General features: G+C 45.0%; 1 protein-coding gene across 7 annotated transcripts in view; it reads left to right on the top strand.

Annotated features, from left to right (window-relative positions):
• The window catches only part of ILDR2 (immunoglobulin like domain containing receptor 2), a 46,670-nt gene extending 20,704 nt beyond the window's left edge, over positions 1–25,966 (top strand). The window contains exons 4-10 of one of the 7 annotated variants that reach the window (XM_021547925.3): positions 126–182; positions 4,501–4,647; positions 5,401–5,577; positions 10,133–10,246; positions 11,646–11,856; positions 12,790–13,483; positions 14,308–25,966. In XM_021547925.3, coding sequence (XP_021403600.1) covers positions 126–182; positions 4,501–4,647; positions 5,401–5,577; positions 10,133–10,246; positions 11,646–11,856; positions 12,790–13,483; positions 14,308–14,343 — 1,436 coding nt within the window. In that variant the 3' untranslated portion in view covers positions 14,344–25,966. Of the gene's footprint in view, positions 1–125; positions 183–4,500; positions 4,648–5,400; positions 5,578–10,129; positions 10,247–11,645; positions 11,857–12,789; positions 13,538–14,307 lie in introns of all 7 variants that reach the window. The other 6 variants (XM_077781184.1, XM_031505859.2, XM_077781183.1 and 3 more) reach the window with 6 other exon arrangements.

Genomic DNA, 25,966 nt, shown 5'->3' with positions numbered 1-25,966 from the left:
GGAATTCACATAACGCAGAGTGCAAGTGGGCTGATGAGGAAGGGAACTGGAGGCTAAGGCAGGGGCTGGGGAGTGTGTTTTTCTTGCAGTAACCTCTCTCCTTCTCCTCCTTCTGTCTTTTCTAGGCAGGACAGGGCTGCTTGCTGATCTCTTGCCCAGTTTTGCTGTGGAGATTATGCCAGGTATTCAGTCATTTCACCCTTAATCATCTCTTCCTCTGTCATCTTGTCTGTTTATCCTTCTGCAGCATCTTTATGTGGTGTATGTTTCACTTCATGTGTGTTTTATCTGGGGATTTAAAGAGAAAAACCTATCACTTACTAGGAAAGTGCTGGGTTTGGACCCGAGAGAGCTGATGCTGGGCTATGCTTGGAGCCAGCACAGAGAGATGATTGATATCATGCCAGGATCAGTGTGAGAGCAGAAATGCCAAAGCTGTTCTGGGGACGTTTTCTATCAAGCTCTCTGCTCTCCCCCTGCTAGCACAGAGGAAAGTGTGCTTCAGCCTGGGAGACCCCACAGCCCTGTGTGTCTCTGTGCAGTCACTCAGCTCCCCAGACCTGGCCTGTGCTACTGCTCCACCATCACCACAGATGGTAGCACAGGAGTTGCTGGGAATAGAGCAATGCTAGCACCCCATCAGTGGCACAGCCCCTCTTGTGCTGCATGGCCAGGCCATGTTCTGTAACACCAGGTGGCTGGGCCTGACGTGAGAGCTCCGTGCCCATGAGAAATCCCTTGCTAGCCAAAACTAGTGAGAGCCACCAGTTCTGGCACTCTTTGTAGAGGAGACAGAGGCTGTGCAACAGATTGTTCTTGAAAGGGAAAAGCTGTGAGAATATTTAGCCGTCGAGTCATCTGATCATTCCCTGGTGGTACCCGAGGAACATTTATTTCACACGTTTGTGCAAAAATGCAACTCCACATAAATGTGTGAAGCTATTTTTGAGCCTGTCCCAGAGATGCAAATGGAGAGAAGGCAGACACTCGCCCTCCTCCAGTGTAACCCAAAGCTCCTTAGGATTCCTGCATGGCAGAAGAGGGATTGGTCTTTTTAGCATAGATAGATAACAGTTGATTCTCTATTGCCTAACACTTTTCTTCCCATTATTTAGAATTTTATTGAATGAGTATAAAATTGTGGTGTGTAGGCCAGATATCTTTCTGGTACCCTCACTGCAGAGGTGGACAAGAAGAAAGTGTAAGATGCAGCAGCAAACCACATTTCACACCACAGCTGTTGGTTTTTGCCTGTTACCTGAGTAAAGGAAAGCAGATACTTTTGTGAGCACAAACCAGTTGTTTCCAGACAGCAAAGACACAGAGCATGTCAGCTTGGTAGTCATTTGAATCCCAGCATTACACAGTTATATTGGAAACTGGTTGAAACCCAGTTTTGTTTTGTTTTAAAGGAAGAGCCAGCAGGCTCTTTTTGGTGTTTTTTTAACCCCATCAGAAAAGGAAATTGTCTATCTTCCTGTGAAGTAAAATCTTGACTCACAGGTCCCTATGGCTGGGACACTGATTTTAAACATCCACTTTATATGCTGAGTGAGTATCCTGCAATGTGCAATGTACACTAATCTGACCCCTTTTGTACTCCTAGGATATTTTCAGGGAGACCACAGATAGACTTCTAATGGACTTGCTGTCTGTTTATTCCTCTACCAGGCTTTTATCCTTTATGGAGCGGTTGTGAACTATTCACTAACTCTGGAGATCTGACATCTAAGTTTCACTGGATAGCTGTGGCTGGCCTCTTGTGTCAAGCAGTACAGCTTCACCTCCTTCTCTGTGTCCATGATGGTTGCAGAAAACAAGATGAGAACACAATAAAGAAAAAGCCACTAAGATGTTGCTTAGATTGGCATAGATTAGGAAGTACAGGACTGGAAAGGATAGTCTGGCTCTCTATCTTGCATTCTCTCCACACCACCATGTAATTTCATCTTTCTGTAAGCATAGCAAGCTTAGGAGTGACCTAAGGTTTGGTTTTTCTCTTTCCCATTGGCTCACCGTCTCTGATGGGCTTCTTTTAGCTTCTCTCTACATCACTGATCATCTATTTCTGTCCATTTATGTAAGATCTTTAAAACTATAATACCTGCTTTTTCTCCTGCATTTATCCTCCTACCATATTTACAGGCAGGAGCTACATCTTCTCTGAGCCTTCTGTTTAATAGAGTAACTCAGAGGCTTCAGCTCCCCTGCTGCCAGGCAGGCTTCAGAGTCCCTTCATCCCTCAAATAAATCTCTGCTTTCCATTGGCTCTGGCCTAAATTCATCTTTTTTGCTGCAAAGATGACCAGAGCTATATAACATCAGAAACTTCAGACGAAGTCAAGTACAGAGAAGACCTTGTGTGATGGCATTGATATTTTCTTAATATTGCTGGAAATTCTTCCCTTATTGGGCCTAGGATTACATTTGCCATTTTTGGTGGCTGTATTGCATGAGGGGTGACAGTAATGCTATGTATACTGGATAATTTCTTTTGTTTTTTAGTTCCTCTGAACCAGCAAAGTCCTGTTCAGAATAGAAATTGTCCTTATCTTTGAACCTGTGACACTGAAAGTATTGCTGCATACTTTGAAATTCAGGATAATACTGCATTTCACGTTTTCTATTTTAGACACAAGGACTACTGGCCCTTTGTATAACACATCCCAGCCTCCAGTGACAATGCATCCCTACTGCTTACTGTCATGATATTTTAGCACATTCTCATTTTCTATGTCAAGGTAATTTGAAAATATTAAGCAAAACAGCTGCTAAAAGCAGAACTTTATGGACTGGGTCAGTAATCTCTCAGCTCTTGCTTTCCCATTCATGAATGCTTCCCTTCTGCCCATTCCTTACTTGTCAGCTGAGTTTTTCTCAGCATATTGTAAGTTCAAGCCCAAAATATTATTCCAGAGAAACCAAAATTAAATGCAAATTTAAATGAAATGCATGTGTGTCAGCCAAAAAATAAATAAAGGATTAAAAAAAATTCACACTTCTGAAGTGTTGATTTGTAGATGCCAGGTCTTTGACTGACATTTTTCAAAGGAAATTTTAAATTCTAGATTTAAAATGGCATTTTTTTAAAAAGGGGAGTTGTTTGTAAAAGAGTTAAGGAAAACTCCAGCAAAGTAAAGAATCATACTTTTGTTCGAACAGAACACTGTGGATGGATCAATAATGACATTTCTTAATTTTGCATTGTATTAAGAACTAGGAAAAATTCTATTTTGAATGGTCCAAGTGAAACATTTTTCCTTGACATTTTAGCTTAGCAACACAGGTGAGGAGTGCACTGTTTTTTCCAGTGTGATTCTTCATGCATATTGCAATCCTTTTATCAATACTTCTTCATCTCAATACTGTACCAGGAGACTCTTTAGTCACTGCTGGACTTCTGCTTGGAAATTGTGGTCTGCTGCTTTTTTTCCCTCTGAAGTGGGGATAAACCCTTTCCCACTGCAGCCTCACCATGCCTTTATTTGCTTTTTGTCATTTTTCCGAGGTGGTTGAATAACCACCTGTGTATACCTGAAGTCTTTTCCCCACCAGCAGTCTTGCTTTGAGATAGGTTGGTGCATTTCTCTGACTTAAAACCAACTCCAGGCCTCCTGTATGCTCAGAGTCTTGTAATTTCTTGGTCCAGATCTGTTCACTGATCATTCCCTTAGTCTGTGGAACTCCTGTGTAGCAGTAGGTGCTGCCCTGGCACAGACTGAGCCCTGCTCCCACCACATTTTCCAGCAGCAGCGTTCGAGAAACCTTTTCTCCCTCTCCTTCCCCTTTAAGCCGCATCCTGGCTTTTGTGAGCCAGCTCTTGAGTGCTTTCACTTGTAGGGTGTTTTTCAGCTGCTCCCTTTTGGGGCCTGGCACACATCAATCTGAGGCTTCAATGAGGGAGGAAAAAAGTGGTTGTTAGGTTTCCTGGCTGGCTGTGGTGCCTGAATAGGATGCTCGTTCGGCACATTCAAAAGAATAATTGCGCGCGTAGGCCTCGCTGCGAAGGGGCAGGCCTGGCTCGTTTACTGGGCTATTTATAGCCTGCTTTTCACCATCGTTTGTCCCATTAAATCCAGAATGTGGGTAGGGAACAAACACATAAGCAGGGCATGAACATGGCCAAGAAGAATGAGTCTTTGATGAGGTCCAAAGGCTAATGGAGCACGTCCTGCGGCATTGGCGCAGGTCTGCTGTGGGGTGAAGGGTTTCTGGCTGGGGAGCCAGGGCTCCTGCCTCTGCTGCGCATCTCCCAGCTAGCCAGAGATGCTGCTGGAAGGGACCACATTTTGGTAGCTTACTTCTCACTGTCATGTGCCATTTCTGCTTTGACAAGAGGAGGAATAGACCTAGTCCTAGACCCACAAGGAGTCCGTCAACTTCTGTTATTCACCTGTGTGTTTTGTCCCCATGCTCTCCACTGGGGGGATGTTGCTGACGTTCTCTTCCACAGCAATGTGCAGTCCTGTAAATATCTCCCTTTCTCCCCTTGTTTTCCAGAGTGGGTCTTTGTGGGCCTGGTGATCCTGGGGGCGTTCCTGTTCTTCCTCCTGGTGGGGATCTGCTGGTGCCAGTGCTGCCCACACAGCTGCTGCTGTTACGTCCGCTGCCCCTGCTGTCCCGAGTCCTGCTGCTGTCCCCGGGCGCGTGAGTGACCCTGTCCAAACCTGGTGCAAATCTGCCCTGCTACTTCTGCTCCCTGGCAGAACAGGAGGAGAATCTGCTAATATTGTTTCCTTTGCCCTGAGCACTTTGCTTGGCTAAAGAACTGGTTCTTAGGGAGTGAAGCATCTGACCTATTACTCAATGGTTGAATGCTCAAAGTTAATTACAAATGTAATTCCCCAAGCCCTCCCTGCCTTGGCAGCTGTGCCTGCTTTTCCGAAGTGTCATGCTCCCATTCCAAAGTTGTTGTTGTTGTGTCAGTGAATGTTTCGGGTCAGAGCTAAGAGCATCCTGGGAAGTTTCTTCCTGGCAATGCAAATCAGCTGTCCTCTACAACAGTGCAAAATCCTTGCAACACAGTAAGGTTCCTGGTCAGGCTCAGTTAGACCTGTCAAGCTCCATGCGCCTCATCCTGTTGTTTGAGTCATCGGTTATTTTTAAAGCTGAACTGCCACTAAATCATGGCAGCAGTAATGCTGGCTATAACACCCTGAGTGTCTTTCTGGGCATCTCGCAGTGCCATTATTATTATATGCCCTATTATTATATGCAGTGCATATTTTAAACTCCCCTCAGTACCCTTTGAGGCTTAGAGAAATTCAGATTGGTCCTTGTTAATTTATTTGTCTGATTGTCTCCTGTGGGGCTGGTGGTGCAGGTTTTGTCCATGTGTACAGTGGGTCTGTGGGGGGAGGCTGGTGTGTGATGGTGACTCTTGTTCTTTTTCTTTTTCAGTGTATATAGCTGGCAAAGCAGCAAAAGCTGGATACCCTCCTGCAGTCTCTGCCATGCCAGGTCCATACTACATCCCCAGTGTTCCTGTAGCTGGTGTCCCGTCTCCTGCTGTGCTGATGGATAAGTCACACCCCCCTCCCTTAGCCCCAAGTGAGGCCAGCGGAGGAAGCCAAAATGGTAATTTGCAGTGCTAGGCACAACATTCAATCCTCTTACTGGGAATAGGGCTGGGAAGGGGAGGAACGATTCACTGATTGAGTGGTGTGAAGATCAGAAACACAGGGAAACTGCATTTTAATCCTGTCTTTGACAAGGACATTTGCATTAGGGCCATGTAGTCTAACTTTTCTAGGGCCACCAACATAGAGTCAGTTTGTGGGTGCCTAATTAGGTCAGCAGGGAATGGGAGGCCAAGTTCCTGTACAGGACCCCTCTCATTACTGCTGCAGATGTTTGCTCGCAGAGGACAAAAGGATGAAGATGATTTCAGGAGAGCAGATGCAGGAGTCATTTTCCCCTTAGAGCTGATGCCTCACAAGCTGCTTTCTCTTTGTAAACTGTCCTTCCAGCCCTCTGTAGGGCACTGCTTGGACTCTGGCAGCAGTTTTTGCTGCAGCATGTTTTACTGTCCCCGTGGCATTTTGGGCAAAGTAACCTATTCCCTTGGTATTTCTGCCTAAGATCTTTTGGGGCTGGACCCTGTTCTCTACTTTTACAGAAGTCAGTAGGTCACTTTTTTTGTTCAGCCTTTGCAATTGTGAAATGTGAGTGATGAAAGGCTTCTGACTAGAAAGGAATTGTGTCAGACCTAGAGCCTCAGTGTGATGCCTCTTGTCTCAGGGAGGGTCACTTTGCTGCTGCAAAGGAAGCTGCCATCAAGGAGAAGAGAGGGCAGCTATTTAGCCACATGTATTTCAGGATCAGAGTAGCTATCTAAAGTCAAATATTCTGCAGCAGAAATTACTCTCACCAATGTAGAGTCATCACTGACCCAGCTACATGTCTGATTTCAAAGCACCACACTAAGTATCAGTTGTTAAATTAACTCATGACAGTGTGTTGATAAAATGTATCTGAAAAGACAGGATTAAGTTGCATAATTAATTAAGCTTCTGGAACAACCCTACACATGTTCTGCTGCTCCAGTCAGTCTACCAACCTTTCTGGAACTACAAAAAGTATTTTCTTTCAACAATCATACTTTTTTTTTTTTTGGTCACTGAGATCAAAACAGAGCTATGGAATAGAGTGATTTGAAATAAATCACTGATCCAATGCAGAATGTATCCAATTCAAAAACCTTTGTCAGAAAATGATGAATGACACCCCAGTGCTTCAATTTTTTTCTCCTGTGAAAAATGTCACTGCACATAGAGTGTGGTGTTGGTTGTGGGAACTCCAGGGATTTTTTAAGAGTCAGATCACAGCTCCCAGTCTTGTCTCTGCTAGCAGAGCACAAATTCAGAACAAAAAACAGAGGATATGTTTGGTAGCCAAATGGAATGGCTCTTAGGATCCCATGATCCTTACACAGAAGGATGCATTTAATATATAGTACAGCCAAATCAGGTTTCTGGACTCAATCCCTCACCTCAGGACTTGACAGGAAATAGTGTATATGGCAAATAAAAACATTATCACCGAGCTTTAACCTTTGTGGCAAGGCAACAGAGGTTCTTAAGCTTTTTTAAAAATTAATCTTTTTTGGCAATAATATGGACAAACCCGTAGTCTGGATCATGGACCTGTTCAAGGTGTTATGAATGAAAAAAAAATCTCCCAAAACATTTAGCTGTCTTACTTAGAAGAGTGTTGACAACACATAAGTTAGGATTTATGCTCTATTTTAAATGCAGTGGTTACTTAGAGGCTCTTGCATAGATCCTTTAAATTCTGCACACAAGGAACCTTTTGGTCTTAGATCTTTAACATGAAAAGGGTATAAGGATGAGACATCATTTACTTCCTAAACATACTTGTCTGGAAAAAAAGAGTAGTGCTGCCCTTTCTGGGGAGGGAAGACAGCTTACAGTTTTGGCTGAGTTGTTTCCACCCACAGAAGAATAAAAATAGTGTCCAGTTAAATACAAATTAAGCATTAGAATTTTATGAACTGTTCAAGAGAAGAAAATATGGAAGAATGTTCCATTCCCTTTGACTTCAGTGAGTGGTTCTGGACATGTGGTCAACATCTCTGCATCTTTATTTCTCTATAATCAAAATGGACTTAAAATGATTCAGATCTGATTAAAGGATTATGGCAATTTACAGATGAAGAGTGTGAGGAAGAAACAATAATATTTTTGGTTCTCAGCTGAAGGAATAATGAAGAAATATAATAAATTGGACATTTAGTACCATTATGAGAAGTATCTGATAAACAAACATAGAGACAAAACTGCTTTCTCTGTAGTGGCAAATACTTTTTATGAGCTGTTCACAATATTTTTTTCAGATTTAAATACAAAATTAATTTCTAGATGCTTGCAGAATTAACCAAAAATTAATTTGCCTTTTGATACACAGCTGTAATAGCAAGTTTAGTATGATGCTAGCATGAAGCCTAGCTAATTCTCCATCAGTTCCAGGAGCTATAGAGGTTGCCCAATAGATGTTTGGCACAGCCTCAGTGTGAGCAGTGGCTCTGGGGAAACAGAGTCTGGGAGCTGCCTGTTCAAGTTCCCCAAAGGTTATGAGAAGGTCAGAGTGATTTACTAGCCTGTATATAAATGAGGTGGCAGCTTAGCTGAGCTCCTAGTCCACAAATTAGAAGAAAGAATAGCGAGAGGCCTCTTTCCTGGCACAGAACCAGACAGAAGTGAGGTGCCAGGCATGATGGTGAAGTAGAGAACTGCCCTTGCTGCTCATGCAGTGCAGCCAGAGCTGTCACTTCTGAGGGCAGTCAGTCCAGCCTCACTTGAGGAGACCTGCTGTGCTTCCACTTTGGGAGGCAGAGGCAGGATTCCTTGTGTTCTGTAAACCACTGTCTGCATTTCCAGCCACTGTGCTCTCACTCACTCATCAGGGATAATAAAGCACACACTGTTGTCAGCTGAGCTGTCTGGAGGCATGTTAAAAGAAGGACCCTGATAGACCTCTACTATATTTTTACATCCTATACCATTCCCAAGTGCAGACACACAAGGTAATATCTCAAGATATTTTACAGGTGAGCAGTCCAAACTCACAGTAAAGCACTTTGCTTCTGAATTCTACCCATGGCACGGCCATTCCTGAAGCACAGCATGGTTATTTCCTAGTGCACAGAGACACATGCACAGCAGTTTGGGACAGGAGGTGCCTAAGAATACCTCTGCCAAGTCCTTGCTCAGCCCACACAGCACATACTATGCGACGTACTACCAAACCCATATGTTAATAGCTCGATGTGTTGCGGTGGTGAGGGATAAAACAGAAGGAACAGGTTGGCTCAGAACCACTGTCCAAGTGTTCAAATTGTTCCCCAGCAAGAGCATTCATGCAACACTGCAGTATTCCTGCAAGGGAACCTATTAACCCCATGCAAGGCAGGCAGGTTCCATTTTGTAGTGCTAAGTGAATTGTCCTTACAATGGTTCTCTAATAAGGCTGAATTTGAGGGTTGTAGTCTTCTCTGGTACCTAGACCTGAATTTCTGTCAATCCTGAAATAGCTCTAGGCTGATACCCTTGTTAAATAATCTGCTATGGAAACCTTATTTTCTTCAAAGAAGGAGTGGAAGGGTAGAGTTCTCTGCTTGCTGATTATAGCTCTGCCTTAAGGTAGTCAGGCTGTTTGTAGCTGTTGTTAGTGGGTAAAGTGTGCATGGAGCTAACCTGCCAGAGTTAAATCTGCTTTGGCTCCGGCTGTGTAGGGCCTTCTTTTTTACACACGGGCACGCAAACAAGTCAAAAAAGCTGTCCAGACTTCCCAGAAGTCAAGCATTTAATGTATGTCTAAGATATATACCTTTTCTGTAAAGTAAAGCTTGTAAAAAATTCCAGAGCAGGCAGTTTCACAGCTACCAGTGACCTGGTTGGCCTCATCCCTGGAGTCAGTAAAAATCTCAAAGCAGCGTGGTGTGCTTTGTGGGACTTTGTGTTTCCTTCTATATTCTCTGGAGCTTCTGCCACATGCTCTTCAACCTGTGTGAGGAGAATTCATGGGGGTGGGAGGGTGGAGTGGTCTTGCACAGTGACAGCTCCCAAATGCTCAGCCACATGCTTCTGCAGACTGAGAGCTTAGAGGAAGCCTGATCTTCTGGGAGTGCTTCTCCTGTACCATGACGAATCTTTTCAGTAGTGCTGAGGAAGGAGAAAAGAGTTCTGCTTTTTCTCTCTGCCGTCATCTATAGGAGTTGGAAGTTGGAATCGCTCTATGGCAATGAGGGGGTTGCTTTTGTTGTAGCTGGGCAAAGCGGGCCAGCTCCAGAGCGAGCCTGTCTCACAGGAGGGAGGGTGAGGTGCTGTGAGGATGTCCCACCATGCTCAGTGTCCATCACTGGCTGCACTGGGTTGTACAAATTGGGCATTTCCAAACCATTTTTGCTGTTCCTGAAAATGATGCAAGTTCTTACAACTTCACATCCCACACTGTAGATTAATTTCTTGTGAAGCAGCGACTGACTCAGTGTGTTTTGACGCAGCCTACCTGCCTGCAGACGTGAGCTCAGCTATAGAAGCAGTATTGTGGGAAAGGCTCCTTGTTTTTACATGGGTTTTCCTCTGATGTTTTCTTTTTCTCTCCCTAGCAGTGCGCAAAGGGTACAGGATCCAGACTGACAAGGACAGGGACTCCATGAAGGTGCTGTACTATGTCGAGAAAGAATTGGCTCAGTTTGACCCGGCTAGGAGGATGCGAGACCGATGTGAGAAACAAGCATGGTTTGATTTTTTTTTTTTCCACTGACCTAAGCAAGACTGGAAAATTCATAGTTAAATTTTCACTTGTTTGCCTCAGGGTCAGCCCCTAGGATATGATATCCAGGATAAGCTAATTGGGACATAAAAAGTCTTAGATTTTAGGTATCTACAGGTATGTTCCGATTTTAAAGGTCTGGTGCTTACCTAATCATTCTTAGAGCAAAGTGAGGGCTACTGAAAAGCTCATGAAAATTGTCCACTCATAATTAAACTTTGGGATCATCAGCATCTGAAAAAACAAGTCCCACTCATACCATCTGCAGCCTGTGGTGTGATAATAGCTGGGATATTGTTTTCACAATTTCTTAAGAGTGTGGTGTCTGTAAATTCCCAGCATGGCAAAATAGGAGAGGGATGATTTTATTGAAAGTGTCTTTTGTGGGCTGCAGTGACCACAGTGTGGCTTGAAGGAAGCATGAAGTTTGTTTGGAATGGCTGATGCCATGCAGAAGGAGCAGGGTGCTGAACAGGGACATGGTGCAAACTCAGAACTGAGCTTCTGTAAGGAACTTCACTGTCTTCCCATAGCCTCTTGTAAACTTTTATTTCCTTAAAGGCTGAGGCTGCACTTAATGTGTGTCAGAATACAAACCCAAGTGAGGATCTTTATACATTGGGAGGCAGAGGTGCAGAATGGAACAAGCTGTGTGGGGAGGGCTGGCAGTGCTGCTCCTTGTCCTGTGGCTGCTGTGTGCAGAGGACAGTGGCAGGCTGGGGGCTCAGTTCCTGTGGGCAGCACATGGAGCTAACCCATGTTAGGCACTGCTAGAGGCTCACTTAAACCAGACGTGTGGGATCCTGAAAATCATTGAAGGGAAGGGCTTTAAGGAATGACACTACATCAAAGCTCTGTACAGATTAGGCATAACGAACAAATTATATATACTTCTAAAACAGTCACTGCTGAGCACACTGTCTTCTCCACCCACAAGATTTACTATAAAAAGACCTCTGCAGATTGGTATGTCAGGCCTACAGATGTCAGTGTGCTTGATGGAGTAGAGACTGACAGTGATTCAGATAGACTTTTACTTTTTCCTTAATCTTTTTTTTGAGGGAGTTGCTTTTGTTTTAACTGGGCAAGTCGGGCCAAATCCAGAGCCAGCCTGTCTCACACCAGGAAAAGGGGAGGTGGCACAACTTCTGTGCTCTAGTGGTGTCCCACCAAGCTTGGTGACCACCTTGCAAGGGCAGGGAGCTCACAGGTGGAAAGCTCTTTCTGAAGGCTGAAGTCACTTATCTGGAGCACTGGCATCTCGCACCGTTTGTGATACCCTCAGAATCCCCGCCTGGCTGCCATCAGGCAATGCCCATCTCATTTCTTTCCTGCATCCTTCCCTGCAGATAACAACACTGTCTCTGAGCTGAGCTCGCTGCACGAGGAGGACCTGAACTTCCGCCAGCCCTACCGGCAGGCGCGGAGGAAGCCTCTGCCCCCCGCGGGGGACATGGACGGCGACGCCGAGTACTGGGCAGGAGTCGTGGGCAGCGGCAGCACCTCCAGATCACAGGCTGTGTCTGATTACAGGGATGAGCGGGACAGCTACTGGCACAGGTGAGGGACACCACATCGGGGGGCGCCTCTATCTGGCAAAGTGGTAAAGAAAGCAGAAGGGACAGATGGACTGTTAGCTGTCCCCTATTTCCTGCTGCCTGTGTTATGCTTAGCAGGAGAGAGTGGCTAGAGAGAAATAGGAAATCTGGACATATCATTAGATGAGGTCAGAATAAAGCTGATTGCCACAAGCCTGCTGAAGCTTACCCAGCTGGGTAAAGCTAGGTACAAGCCCCAGTCCCAGTGGGATGTGAAAGTGAGAGCAATACGGAACCAAGCCAGCCTTCCCATAGTGTGAAATCTCTCTCTTGAGCTTTGTACTTGATGCCTCCAGCACTTCCCAGTGCTGGTGTGCTTTTTTATATAGGAGTCATACCCTCCTGCTTTGGTGCAGCTAGACAGGTGCTCCAGGCTCGAAGGACTCGCACTCTGGTGCCTAGAAGAGAGATAGCATAACCCTTCCCTCAAGCATCCCAGCATTCAAAAAGCAATGGCAGGGGTTTTCTTCCTTCAGTACTGGGCTATTGTACCAGCTCACTGTCTTTAAACCTGCTTCAAAACTGCCCTGCTGTGAGCTTCTATAGCTGGGCTCTTGGGTTTTTCAGCAGGATATACACCCACAAGTTCTAGGATGAAGGAGAAGCAGGTCCAGCCCTGCATGTTGGAGGACAGGGCAGGTGCACCCTGGGGATAACCTCAGGTAACATTAGACATGAAGAGCCTGAGCTATCGGCACTAAGCTGCCTTTACATTCAGCAAAGAGAACCCAGGGTTTCAAGGATGTGATAGATTCTTTTCCTGTGGAAGATGATGAAAACAGCTCAGATGATTCATGCCCCCAGGAGGGCCTGTTTCCCTCCATTGTCTGCAGGCAGCCTAGGGGATGCATGCAGCTGTATCCTGCCCTCTAACTCTACCTCCTCCCTCTTCCAGCCAGCAGAGATCCAAGTCAGAGATGCTGTCCCGTAAGAGTTTCTCTGTGGGAGTGCCGGCCGTGTCCATGGACGAGCTGGCGGCCTTTGCCGAGTCCTACAGCCAGCGGCCGCGGCGGGCGGACAGCCAGGAGATGCGGCGCTTCGAGCGCTCCGAGTCGCACGGCGGGCGCGGCGGGGGGCTGCCCCACCAGGACAGCTCCCTGGAGGAATACTACACCAAGCGCTGCAGGGGCAACCGGGAGCCGCTGACGGACTCGGATCGGGGCTGGTCCTACAGCCCGCCACGGAGACGGGCCCACGAGGAGAAGCACCTTCCCAGGCTGGTGAGCCGGACGCCCGGAGGGAGCCAGAAATACGATCACTCCTACCTCAGCAGCGTCTTGGAGAGGAAATCCCGGAGCTATGACGAGAGCGGTGACCATTGTGCGACCCCCTCGAAGCTGAGCTCGCAGCCCAGCCAGAGAGGAGGCAGCACGTACTACGCCTGGTCACCACCCTCCACCTACAAAGCCGAGAAGTCGCAGCCGCCGCCGCAGCAGTCGTCATCCCCCGAGCAGGACGAGGAGGAGGAGGAGGACAGCCTGCCCCCCTACAGCGAGAGGGAGCTGAGCCGAGGCCCTTCCTACAGGGCCAGGGAACAGGCCTACCTCAATGCCTCTGACAAGAAGAGGAAAAAGGACCCCAAGAAAACAGTGAGGCCATGTCTGGTGGTCCTCGTCCAAATAGGCTGAGCAGAGAGCCACCAGGCAGGGGTTACTAACCCAAGTTGATGGGCAAGGGGGTTTTCCAGGAGAGTGACACCTGGGGTCTAGGTGTCACTCCCTGTGGGAAGAGGGAAAGGAACTGGGGGGGCAGGAAGCCAGAAAGGGTAATAACTCTTACACAGGAGTCCATGAAGGAGGGGAAAGCCAGATGTGTCTGGGACTGGGGAGGTCAGGGATGTCTTTGGCATCTGTGGCCTGGTAATCCAAGATGGTAGGAGTTTATCTAGCGTTCAGGAGGATCATGGTAGGGAAGTTACCCAGGCCTTACAGAAATTACAGCTTTGCTTTGGCCTTGATTCTTGTTAAGGAAGGGTTGAGAGGCTCTTGTTCTTCTGGACTGGGACAGGGCTGGTAGCAGGGGATGATGTAAGAGACATCTTTCTGAAAGGGGTGAGATCACAGACTCCCATGGGTGCATGGGCCCATGGGCTCCCTTGGGGGCCATTCATGCCAAAAGCATTCCTCCCCTAGGATACCAGCAAGTGCAAAACATCCTGCCACAATCCAAGCTAGTGAGGCCTGATAAGTTCATGGCTGCTGGGGAAGGGGATCTTCCCAATCTAACCCAGCTGGGGAAGGCTGCACCATGAGGGAGACCTTATCATTAGAGTAGCTTGGCTGTGGGAGAGAGGACTGGATTGTGAGTGTACAAAGCTGTTACTGTTGTGTCTCTGTCAAAGCTTTGTCTGTCCCTCTGTCTGTTCCAACGAGAGCTTTCCTGTTGACATTTAATCTTCTCTCTTTCCTCTCAGAATGATTTCCCAACAAGGATGTCCCTTGTGGTTTGAACTTGTTGTGGACCTGTCATTTGATGGGCTGGATGTCATGAAGTGACTGCAGAGAAGATGCAGAGCACCAAGCAAGACATGCCTCTGTGAACCTTTGCAGCCATCAGCCATGGACTGTTTCAATTTTTTCTTTCATCCAGGGGAGCTGAGGCTTTTGTAAGAGACAGACTCCCATGGACAGCACTCTATCTCAGAGGCTCTGGGAATCTGCCAGGAAAATGAGGCTAGGGCTCTCTTTGGCACCCTGTTTTCCAGTGCCATCCATTCTGCACTGGAGGGCAGCCACATTCCTACTGTCCCTGCAGCCCTCCCTGCAGCCCTGAACTACAAGTGAGGCTGCCTTTGTGCCTCTTGCCCTGTCCCATGTGCAGAGGGAGGCCTGTGTACCTCTTGCTCTCTCTGTCTCCTCAGTTCTGTTTGGATCAAAATTGTTTCCACACTGAAAGCTTTTTCTGTATCACCCCTGTGCTGGGAGGAGGCCTTGTTCTTACAACTGCAGACTGCCTCCAGCTGATCAGGCCCTAAATCATGAAAGAAAATCCACATCCTTTCAGACACTGTAAGAAAATGACTCATGAGATGTTACCTTGATAAGGGCTGAATGGGGAAAGAGACAATTATGAGTTGGTTTGTTCAATATATTTAGTTCTGTTCGTTGTGTGATGAGAGTTGCAGGTGAGATTGATGTATTGTTTTGAAAGTGGGTCAAAGTAGCTTTTATTGTGATGAGAGCATGATTTGTTTCCCCCCTGCCCCCAACTGTGTTTTGTTTTGATGCTGTTGCATTTCCTTGCAGCTCAACTGTGCCCCTGTAGAGCTTCAAGCTGGAGTACCTACTCTGCTGTTTTAAAAGCAGTGCTCTAGCCTTCCTACTGCTCTGCTTCCAGCACCACCAGACACTTCTGCCACTCTAGTGAGTGGCTTTTTTGTTTCAAGGAAGCAAAAAGGGGACAGTATCAGTATCAAAGGGCAGCTGCAGACCATCATCCTGTGCCGCTGGTATCAATCCTTTCTGGGAATAGTTTCCCAGGAGAAACTACTGCTGAAGAGAGCAGGAACAGCAGTGGGAAAAGAACAAGCACTGTGGATGGATACCAGCTTTGAAAGTCATCTTTTTCACTTAAAACTATTCCATTCACTTTGGTTGGGATGTGGTTTTAGTGGCTGTTGTCTCAGGAATAGCTTTATTTAGAAGTGAGTGCTTCACACCATTTGGAAGCCTGACATTCTGGTTTTCATAGAGTATTATGCAGTCATTTATTTAGCTGCTAAAATCATCATGTGAGGGAAGATGATGGGAACATTTTAAGGTCCAGTATCTTAATTCCTATTATACCTAGAAACAACTTAGTGCCCTGTTGTGTTAGGGACATTATCAGCCTCTGAAATAACATCTTTGTTGTTCCTCTGGGAATTTGGGAAGCTGTCTGGCCTCACATGCTTATACTGGCAGTACTGTTTTTAATGTCACTGCAGTTCTCCATAAAAATTTTAGATTAATTTCTGTATTACTCCTTTGCCAGATAGTTTACCCACCAGGAATGGTCAGAGGAGAGGAAAACTAATCCCCATAGATTTGATGTCAGTTTTCACGTGAGAGGGTGAGTTGATGAAAGGAAAACATTCTTCTCCCATGCTCCTCTAGTGATGACTGTAGTTTTGGAAATCCCAGTCCTGGGTCTTCCTGGCCAGAGAGAAATTAGCCAGCAGGAGCATACAATTGTGGAATTGCAGAATTGTTTGTGCAGGAGGTATCCTTTAAAAATTTCAACATTTAAAGTTTCAAACCTCTGCAAAGGGAAGGGATGTCTTCTACATAGGAGGTTGCTCAAAGCCCCATCCAGCTGGGGCCACGAACACATTCAGGGATAGAACATTCACAGCTTCTCTGGGCAACCTGTTCCAGAATTTCATCACCCTCACAGTAAAGAATTTCTTCCTTGTATCTAATCTAAAATTACCCTCTTTTACTTGAAAATCAATGTAAAATGCCCATATCCAACTTTCTTGTAGGCCCCTTTAGCCACTGGAAGGTTCTAAGGTCTCCACGGAGCCTTCTCCAGGCTTAACAGTGCCGACTCTCTCAGCCTGTCTTTATAGAAGAGATATTCCAGCCCCTCTGACTATTTTTGTCTCCCTCCTCTGGATCTGCTCTAACAGGTTCATGTCTTTGTGTGGGTGGTCCCAGAGTTGAATGCAGTACACTGTGTGGGGTCTCAAGAGAATAGAGCAGAGGGAAATTCCACTCCTTGGCTTGCTGGTCACTCACCTGATGCAGCCCAGGATATGGTTGGTTTTCTGGGCAGTGAGACCACATGGCTAGCTCATGTCCAGTCTTCATCCACCACTGTAAAATTATAGAATTGTAGTGTGGTTTGGAAGAGACCTTAAAGATCATCTAGTTCCCCAAGTCCCTCTCAGGCCTCCCAGTCCATTCTTCCCCCAGTGTGCATCAATACCAGGGATTGCTCTGACTCAGGTGTAGCACCCCACACTTTGCTGAGGTTCTCATGGGCCTGCTCCTCAGGCCTGTCCCAGGGTCACTCTGAATGGCATCCCTGGCATCATCCAGCTTGGTGTCACCCACAGACTGCTGAGAGGGCACTCAGTCCCACTGTCTGTGCCATTAATGAAGGTTGAACAGTGTCAGCCTTGGTGCAGGCCCTTGAGGGACAACACTTGTAACTGATGTCCTTTTGGACACTGAGCCATTTACTGATGCTCTGGATGTGGCCATCCAGCCAATTCCTTGTCCATCTAGCAGTCCATCCATCAAACCCATCTCTCTCCAGTTTAGAAATTAAATGTTGTGTGAGACTGTGTCAAAGGCCAGAAGTCAAGGTGCATGACATCAGATGTTTTCTTATCCATCAGTGCAAACACTCTGCCAAGAAGGTCTCTGAGTAAGTAGGTGTGATTTGTCCCTGGTGAAGCCAAGCCAGCTTTAATCACTTCTCTCCCATCCATCTCCCCTGAGATGGCTTTCAGGAGGATCTTTCAGGGCACAGAGGTGAGGCTGATTGGTCAAGAGTTCCTGGGGCCCTGTTCTTTTGTCCCTTTAAAACGGGTCTGATGTTTCCCTTCTACCAGCACTGGGGACCTGACTGCCTGAGTGTCATGACTTTTCAAACAGGGAGAGCAACTTAGCAACTGCATTTACCATCTGTCTGTATTATGGCTGGAGAGACGTAACATTTTATGTATTTTAATCTTTTTTTTACCATTAATTTTGTGTTCTTAGGAAAATCATAGCACAGTTAGCAAGAGGTGGGCAGGTGCCTGCCATCTGAGGTCTCTGAGGCTTTAAGAAGTCTACAGAGCTACACTCCATGCTGTTTTAAATCAAACATTTAATTCCTGACATATGAGGATTTTAGTAAGTTGGTATTTTGTTAGTCTGAAAACCTTGGCAACCCCTGTGCCATGAATTTCAAGGCAGTTTAGCCTGCTATAATTTCCCTTAGCCCCAGGAAACACTTGACATAGAAATTTGAAAGTGCATCTAACTATGCCAGAAAGGGGCCAAACCAGCAGTTTTACAGTCTCTGAATACCTCTGTATTTTAAATAATACTGAAAGCCTGAGTATTACAATCATCTCATTTCAGTTATGTTCTGTCCCTTATCTCAGTCACTCTAGTTTATTTGATCAAGCCCTCAGGAATGAGCTCTGTGTATTAAAAATACAAGTCTTCATTTATTTGAGTCAGTTTTGTTTGTGCAGTGCTGGTACTTTGGTGTATCTGTGCACTGTGTGTGAGAAGTTGCCATTTATGTATCTAGCTTATAAGTAAGTAGTTGCAAGCTAATTATTTTAAGAAAACTGTTCTAATTGTACAAACAACTGTTTGTGAGAATTTGGAAACATCTCTTGAATCTAAGTACCTGGAAGAGTACTAAAGATTTTATGACTAGTGATTCTGTGAGTTTTACCAGATGATAAAAGTTTCAGCTGCAGAAAAAAGGAGGCCTTAAGTCCCTTAAGTCAGATCTGAGCATCAGCAACCTTGCTCTACAATTTTGGATTTGTATCTCTGTACAAATCTGCAGGAATTTTCAGTTACTAATCATGTCTGTCCTCAGGCCACCTTTATTTTTCCCATTAGAAATGTGTCTGCAGCAGCAGCAAATGGACCAAATCAAGAAGTGAGGGGTGACTAGAGAGTGTCTGCACAGCTACACAACCCTAATGACCTGTGACTCCTGCAGCAGGGGAGCAGGGGCCCAGAGACTGACAGACAGCTAGAGAGGAGCCTCGTGTTTCAGGAGAGGAGTAATGGTTTGTGTCTGTGCCATCTTTCAGAACACCTGCAGAATGCTAGTGCTGGGAAATAATGAGCCTGGTTAATATGGGGTCTTAAATTATAAGTTTTCCAGTGATGAATTTTTATTGCTGGCATAAAATTAAAATCCTTTTCTTACTAGATACAGATGTCTGGGTCATGTCAAGGACATGGAGAGGTTTGTAGTCTTAAAATGACAGCATCACAACAGTGATATGCTAAGAAAATAGATAATGAGAGAGAATCCTGTAAAAATTTAAAAGAGCCCCTAGATCAAAAGCAGGATCAAGCTTTAGCAGTAGATTTGGCTGTACTGTCAAAAAAAGTGATCTTGGCTACTGGAGAAAAAAAAGGTTTTGACATAATGGAATGGGAAAATAAATATCAATGGTAATGACTTCTCATCAATCCCATTATTCCTTTAAAGTACATTGTAAAAGTTCCAGTGGGTGGTTTCGGTGTGAACATCCTCAGAACACTCCATTTCCACTGAAAGGGAAAATTAACAAAACTAGCACTCTGAATACTTTAAATTTTTGATAAACCCTCAACATTTATGATCTGAAACAGGCAGCCAGAATTGCTCAGGTCTTTGTGCTGACATATGGTAAAAGGGACTGGAGTTTTAACTTCTCCACCTTTGTTACTGGTGTTGGGTCAGGGGTGGCTATCAGCACCCCAGAGCTGCATCTCTGAGAGATAAAGGACAGCTTCTGGGAGAGACCCCTGAGAAGGAGCAATCACAAAATATTTCAGCAGTCAAACCTTGCCACAAGCTGTTCCAGGTACATAAAGGCAGCATCACAGTGTTTATCATGCCTGGGCTATTCTGAAAATAATGTTAGTGATGTGGAGATCATTGAGAAACTGCATGGAGCTGTCTTTTTCTCCAGGTAGCTTTCACACAAGATGTGGGTGAGGATCCGTTCTTCGTCACCAAGTACTGGGTTTGGCACATGTGGAAATAAAAGCTAAAATGGGATTTAGCCCATTTTTTACTGGAGCAAAGTAGAATCCAGGAACAAAGAAACCTTTGGCATCTACCAGGTGCTGCAGATTTGCCCCTGTAATTCCAGAAACCTCTGTGGTGTAGCGTCTTCACCAGGCTTTGCCAGCTGTACATGCTTTCTACAACACCTGTGATATTGAAACCACCCTCATGTCACCTGAGGCTTGTAAAGTCCTTTTCTCATTTCCTGGAAGATCAGAGAAGGTATCTACTGCATGATGTGAAGGAACAGCTATCATTTTGATGTGATCTCAAAAATGCCAGCTGGATTTACCAGCATTAGAAACAGCAGAAATTTAAAGTTAGCTAATATTGAAGGAAGGAACCTGCCATGATTTCCATGTGAATGCTTTTCTGACCTTTATAATTCTGACGTTCACCCCTGCCTGCACAGGGACCCTTGCCAGGGGAGGCCATCACCTCTTCTCCCTTTTGCCTGTCATTTTTTGTCATGCTTGTAATGCTTCTATGACCCCTCTGCTTTCCCTTGGCTATTTCCAGTCAGCCTTTAATGTGGTGCCTTGGGGTTCCAACTGGTTTGGATGTAGAATAAGTGGCATTTTGTAAAAGCACTTTTACCTCCTATAAAAACAAAAATTACAGAATGCCCCAACAAAACCCCAAGCCCTCTAGATAGTCTCTCAAGCCCAAGCAGGGGTGTTACTGGAAACATTTTAAAAATTAAAGCTGAACATAATTTCAAAATTGGTCAGTATTTTTTTTAACCCCAGGGCAGCTGCAGTCAGAGCTGTGGAGTGCAAACAGCAGGAGCAAATGCATTCAGGTTTCATTGTCCTTGGTGAGGGCAGTGGCAGAGAGGAACAGCATTTAATGAGTCAGAAAGCAAATGGAGTTCCAAGGTGCTATTACTTGCATGTGAGTTACAAGTGTGAACTAGAAGCTGACAGGCTTGGCTTAAAAGCAAAATTCAGTCCAGGGAAACTTGAGCCCTGGCCCAGGAGTACAGTTCTCTTGCTGTTTACAGATGGGCTGGGCTTTTTTCCTGCCTCTGTTGCTGCCTGCCACAGCCATTTCCCAGCCATCACACAGTGAGTGAGTGGCTTTCTTTTCTGCTGTTATTTTACTTAGATTATCCTCCCCTGTAATGAACTTCTTCAATATGAGGGGAAGAAGAATGTAACAATACTCTATAATGAAAATGTAACACTTTTATAGCTTTTTGGTAGACATCCACATCCCCAGTTACCAAGCATTATACATTTGCCATGCGTACAACATCGAAGTCATTGCCTTTGAGTTGTCACCATGGAGAATAAAAGCAGGAAAAGCTCCCACCAATCTGCCTTTTTATTATCCTGCAGGCAAATAATTTGCCCAGTTTTTGCTAAGATGTGAGCAGTTTACATGAATAGTTTTCAACCCATTTTTTTGATTACTGGGCAATAAACCAAATATTCTCCAGTGGAGCAGCAGACCCTCCATAAATATCATACCATTCACAGGATAACAGAAAATACATTCTGCCCACCATTTTCATACAAAAAAATCCATGCAGGTACCCTATGGAGTCAAACTCCTTCAGAGGAAGGATAAACTCTCCTCTGTTCTTGCAAATGTAAAACCTTATTTTTAATTCAGAAAGCCTTTATCTTTTTATTTGAGGCATGTTCTTTTCTTTTGGCTTCTTTGTCCTTAGGTCTGCAGTACTCTGGATTATTTTTGTGTCATAAACAATCAGCTTCATTCAGATCCTGTCTCAGTATTGGTTTTAAGACTCACATTATTTGTAGGAGTCACCTAAGCAGCATTTACGTGTTTAGATCATGTCTGATAGGTGTTATCAGCAGTCAGGTGCAGGAGAAACAGCTCCCAGCTCTGCCCTGTATTTCCCTGTGCAAGGCACAGCATCCCTTTGCTCTGAAAATTGTCACTCATCCTCTCTTTTATCACCTAAAAAAGTGCTCAGTGCTCTCAGTAAAAGTGCTCAGTGTTTCTTCAGGCTTCTTTATCACTCCTGTCTGTCCCTCAATGCTCCCCCTCTGCAGAAGTCTCCAAGCCAACATGGAGCAAGAAAGGTGTCCATCCATAGCTTAAAGCCTAATGAGGGTGAGGGAGACCTGACAGCAGAAACACAGAGAGGTCACCCAGCTCAGAGCTCTGCAGGAAGTCACTTCTGGGTGGGAAAGTGTCCGTGCCAGCCAAAATGAGATGCCCTGCAGCTCCCACAGGAATTCCTGGTTTCAACTTGTGCACTTATCCATGAGCACCTGGCTGTAGGTACAGGTTTGTGATTCAGGGCCATTTCTGAATTAGAGAAAGAAGCCTGAAGAAAATGCCTCAAATGGCACAGGACCACTTATTACAGCAGGTGTAGTGTTTTCATTTAATCCTTGCTGTGTGACAGAAATCCTTTCTGCTTACATGACATGTTGGTTTCCATCAGCCTCTCCAGAGCAGGTGGGAGTGATTTTCATGTCCTAGTTATCAGATCTTCTCTTTGAGCAACAAATCACTCAGTGCACTTGTCTCTGAATAGGTACTGCAGGGTAGTGAGAGGCAGAGCTCCAACTGGTTGCATATTACACTCAAGAGCCTGCTAAATCATTAATTAATTTAGTCTCTCAAAATTCTCTGTTTCCTGGCAAAACCAGAATGTGTCTTTCTACAGGCCTCAGGCCTGCTCACCTTGGAGTTAAAAGTTTTGGCAAGGAGTTTTAACATCAAGTAGTGTGGAGATCAGGTAAAGCAGTAGCACAAAAAGCTAAAAGCTTTACCTTGTGTAAAGTGTGTAAAAGGTGTGTAAAGTGTGTAAAAAGTGTAAAGATACACTGCCCACTATTGTGTCCTTCCTCAGGACCAGTATGTCTACTAGTCATTACTAAATTTATGTGCAGTGACAGAAAAGTCACCCATGGTCCTTGCAAATGAACCTCTGGCAGGAGGATGTAGAGGGAAATATGGGCCAAAGCAAGACAGCCAAATGAGAATGCCCAGAGGCCTCTGGCCCCTGGCCCTGTTGGAAGGACATAGCCCAGCAGGATCTACTGTTGCTGGCTCTGGGGCTGCCCTCAGGGAACAGCCCCGCTGCTGACAGCATCCCTGACAAGGGGTTTGCAACCCCTCTCATCTTCACATCACTGATTCTGTAAGGAAGCTGAGGTCACTAAATTGAAGGCTATTTTAGCTATGTAAACTCTCCTGGATTTCTCTTTCAGATTTTTGGCAATTTTGGGCTTTGAAGAGTAGACCTATGCATTTAAAGTTTGAACAATAGCTGTCTAAAATGCAGGTCCTACAAATCTTCATGCATGAACTTGGCCACAGTTACTGAGTGCATACAGAAAGGGTGTGTGGACCTGGTACCTGGAATGCTTTTCTTTATAACTTGGAGTCTCAGCTTCTTGAGCTGAAGCTTTCAGCACAGTCAAGTGTTCAGGATTTCTGAGAGAGTAAAAAGACTCAAATTGGTAAAACCACAGTGCACACAACACCCCAGTGCAGCCAATTTACAGAGAGAGCAATGTGCAACCCTGGCAGCCAGAGCCAACTGATGCAACTTGGAACTGGATCTTTGTGGAGCTGAGCTGCCAAGGCTTGGACATCACTTGGTCCCATGCACTGGAAGGCCTTCACCCCATGGACAGAGTGAAAGAACTTGTGTGGGTAGCAGCCTCTGAGCCTAAGGTATGTTTTAATTAGTACTGGGGGAGGGAAATTATGAAATGTGTTTGGAGTTTGGGTGGTTTTTTTTCTTTTTTTTTCTTTTTTTCCCCTCTTTAAATAGAAATATATATTTATATATATAAAAGTTTTTGTCTTTGCTCCTCAGAAGAGGGATCTGAGGCTGCCTTCTGTTCAGGCCACTATGGTGCTTGAATGAAAAATTTCTCTCACCAGTTTCAGTAAAATGCAACTTAGGCTGGTTCTTGTGAATAGCTGTAAAAGGAAAGTTACTGTAGCAGAGCTCTGTAATCAAGAGGTCTCCATGGACAGCCTGTCATCCTGATGAGAGACACTTCTTAATTAAGAGAAGATGCTGCATTGTAGATGAAACAATTCCTAAGTGTTCCAACTTCCCTCATCATATCAATGAGCTTGGAGTTACAGAGCTCCCAAAAACAAAGGGATTTAGAGGTTTTCAAGATAATTATAAGTCTATATAAAAGTTAAACACTCAAGCATGTGCAGCATGCAGAGAACATATTTTAAAATGTGTTTGAAGAACAGAAGCCTAATTTTGTATTACTTCAAAGATCTTTGAAAGGCAGAGTGTGGATAGCATCCCAAGTATTACTGGGAACATCTGAGATCCACACACTTCTGTGAAAAGCTCAACCTTACTTGCAAGAAAATCAATGTAAAAACTTCCCTTGCAGCTAAGCTTAACGGATTTCCTGTTTCAGCATCTAAATTACACTTGATTTCATGATTAAACTAGTTCAGATTAATGGGAAAACAAAAAAAAAGTAATGGTCTAAATACTGGACAAACTGTTTAGGTGGGCAAGTGAGAATGCTGGTGTCTGTGAGGCTGCCAGTTGGGAGGAGGAAAACAGAAAAGGAAAAGGAAAACAGCTGCCTGCAGGTTAACACTAAATTCTAGCAAAGGGAAGGGTAACACACTGGTGTACTTCAGCACATCAAGTGGCAACACAAAAATGCTGCATGAGCATCGATCACCTTACTCAGCTGATTAGGACTCTTATGTTGTTTTACCCACGTATAGTACACCCCCAGGGAGTGAACCTGGGTGCTGTCCCTGTCCATCTGCTCTGCATAAGGTATTAGTGTACTATATTCTCTCTATATAGTATATTCTGGAGTAAAATTGTTTGTCACAGCCCACATTCAGTCACTCACTGCCAGATGAACAAGGCTGTCCATGGGGGCACTTGCAGCAAGAGCTAGAAGTCTAGAAGATCAAGGCATGAGATGCACCAAAACCAACATATTGTCCAGGCCACAGCTAGTTAGGTGGCAACCTGGCGTTTTTAGAACATGACAGCCAGCTCTCTGAGAAGTCATGCAGTCAGGCCAAATCCTCACAGCACTTTTGTTTGCCATCTCTAGAAAGAGGCTGATCCCCAAATGGCCTATTCTTCTTGTACCTCAATGAATGACTAGGAGAGAATAAGAAAATGTCCTCCGATATTCATAGTTCTCCCACTCTGCCTGGCTCCCAGCTAAGGGAACCTGAATTAACCATGTAATGAAGCTGAACTGGGTGCTATAGGCTCTGAACCAGGGGATTTATAATGACTGAACAGAGAGAGCACAAAGTGCCCTGGCTTGTCATGGCAGGAGTGGAGAGTAAGGGCACAGCAGCAGTGCCCCTGTGAGGACTTAACTGGGTGCAGGTAATGCCCATCAGCAGGCTCTCCATGAGCCTAGTTTGAAAACTAACAGAAACAGTATTAGAGCAGAAGAGTTCACCTGGGTTAATACTGCTTGGCTTCTGTGCTCCTGGCACCTTTTACTCTGTAAATGTCATGTCCCTGGCCTTGCTTTGTCTATTCTGCAAATGTACACAATTGGCTGCAACTCCAACTCTGAGGCAAGAGACATCTTTTCGGCCACTTTATGGGGGCAGAATTAATATTCAGAATAAATAAATGTTTTGGTAACAGCATGTGCAGCAAGGACACCACCAAAATGAATAGTAGTTTCCATCCTCTGGTGGCAATGGACTTTCTGATGGGGCTGAGAATGCAGAAACAACAAAGGCTATGTGTCAGGCTTTTTCAGGTCTAGCCCTTCTTAGAAACTTTAAAAAAATGATTAAGAAAAGCAACAAACCTCCTAAATTATGTCTCTTTTGGAACAAACAGCAATTCTGGCCACATTATTTCTTTCCTTTTTTTTTTTTTTGGCCTGTCTTTTCTCTGACTCCAAGCCTCTCAGTGGTACATACCGTGCTCCTCATGAGCCTGTGGTCTAGATTGGACTAATCAAGTTTGGAATGAATTCTGAGAAGTCTGTCATTTAAAAATCATGGATCATCTCATGGATCTTAAGAGTACAGCCATGTGAACACTTAGCACAACTGTATTAATTCAGGCTCTCAGGGAGAAGGTGGGAGTAGAGACCAAATGACTTAAACCAGATCTGCTGCTGGTGGAGCAAGAAGTTGTGCACTTTGTGGCAGCAGTTGGTGGCTAAGGGAGGCATGGATGTATCCACATTACTCAGACATTAATTCCACTCATATTCTGGTCACAGCTTCCTTGTTTCCTAGGGATCCTGTGCTCTTCATGCTGGGCATTCTCTCTTCCCTGAGTGATCTCCCCCATTTGGGAGCTCACCCCTGTGTGAAAGCTCATTGTTTGCACCAGACCCATGTATGGTGCTGAAAATAAAAATTCTGTAGCACAA

This window comes from Lonchura striata, chromosome 2 (assembly GCF_046129695.1).
Source record: "Lonchura striata isolate bLonStr1 chromosome 2, bLonStr1.mat, whole genome shotgun sequence".
NCBI lineage: Eukaryota > Metazoa > Chordata > Aves > Passeriformes > Estrildidae > Lonchura > Lonchura striata.
The sequence above is the reverse complement of the archived record's forward strand: the minus strand, read 5'-3'. Positions and strand labels throughout refer to the sequence as shown.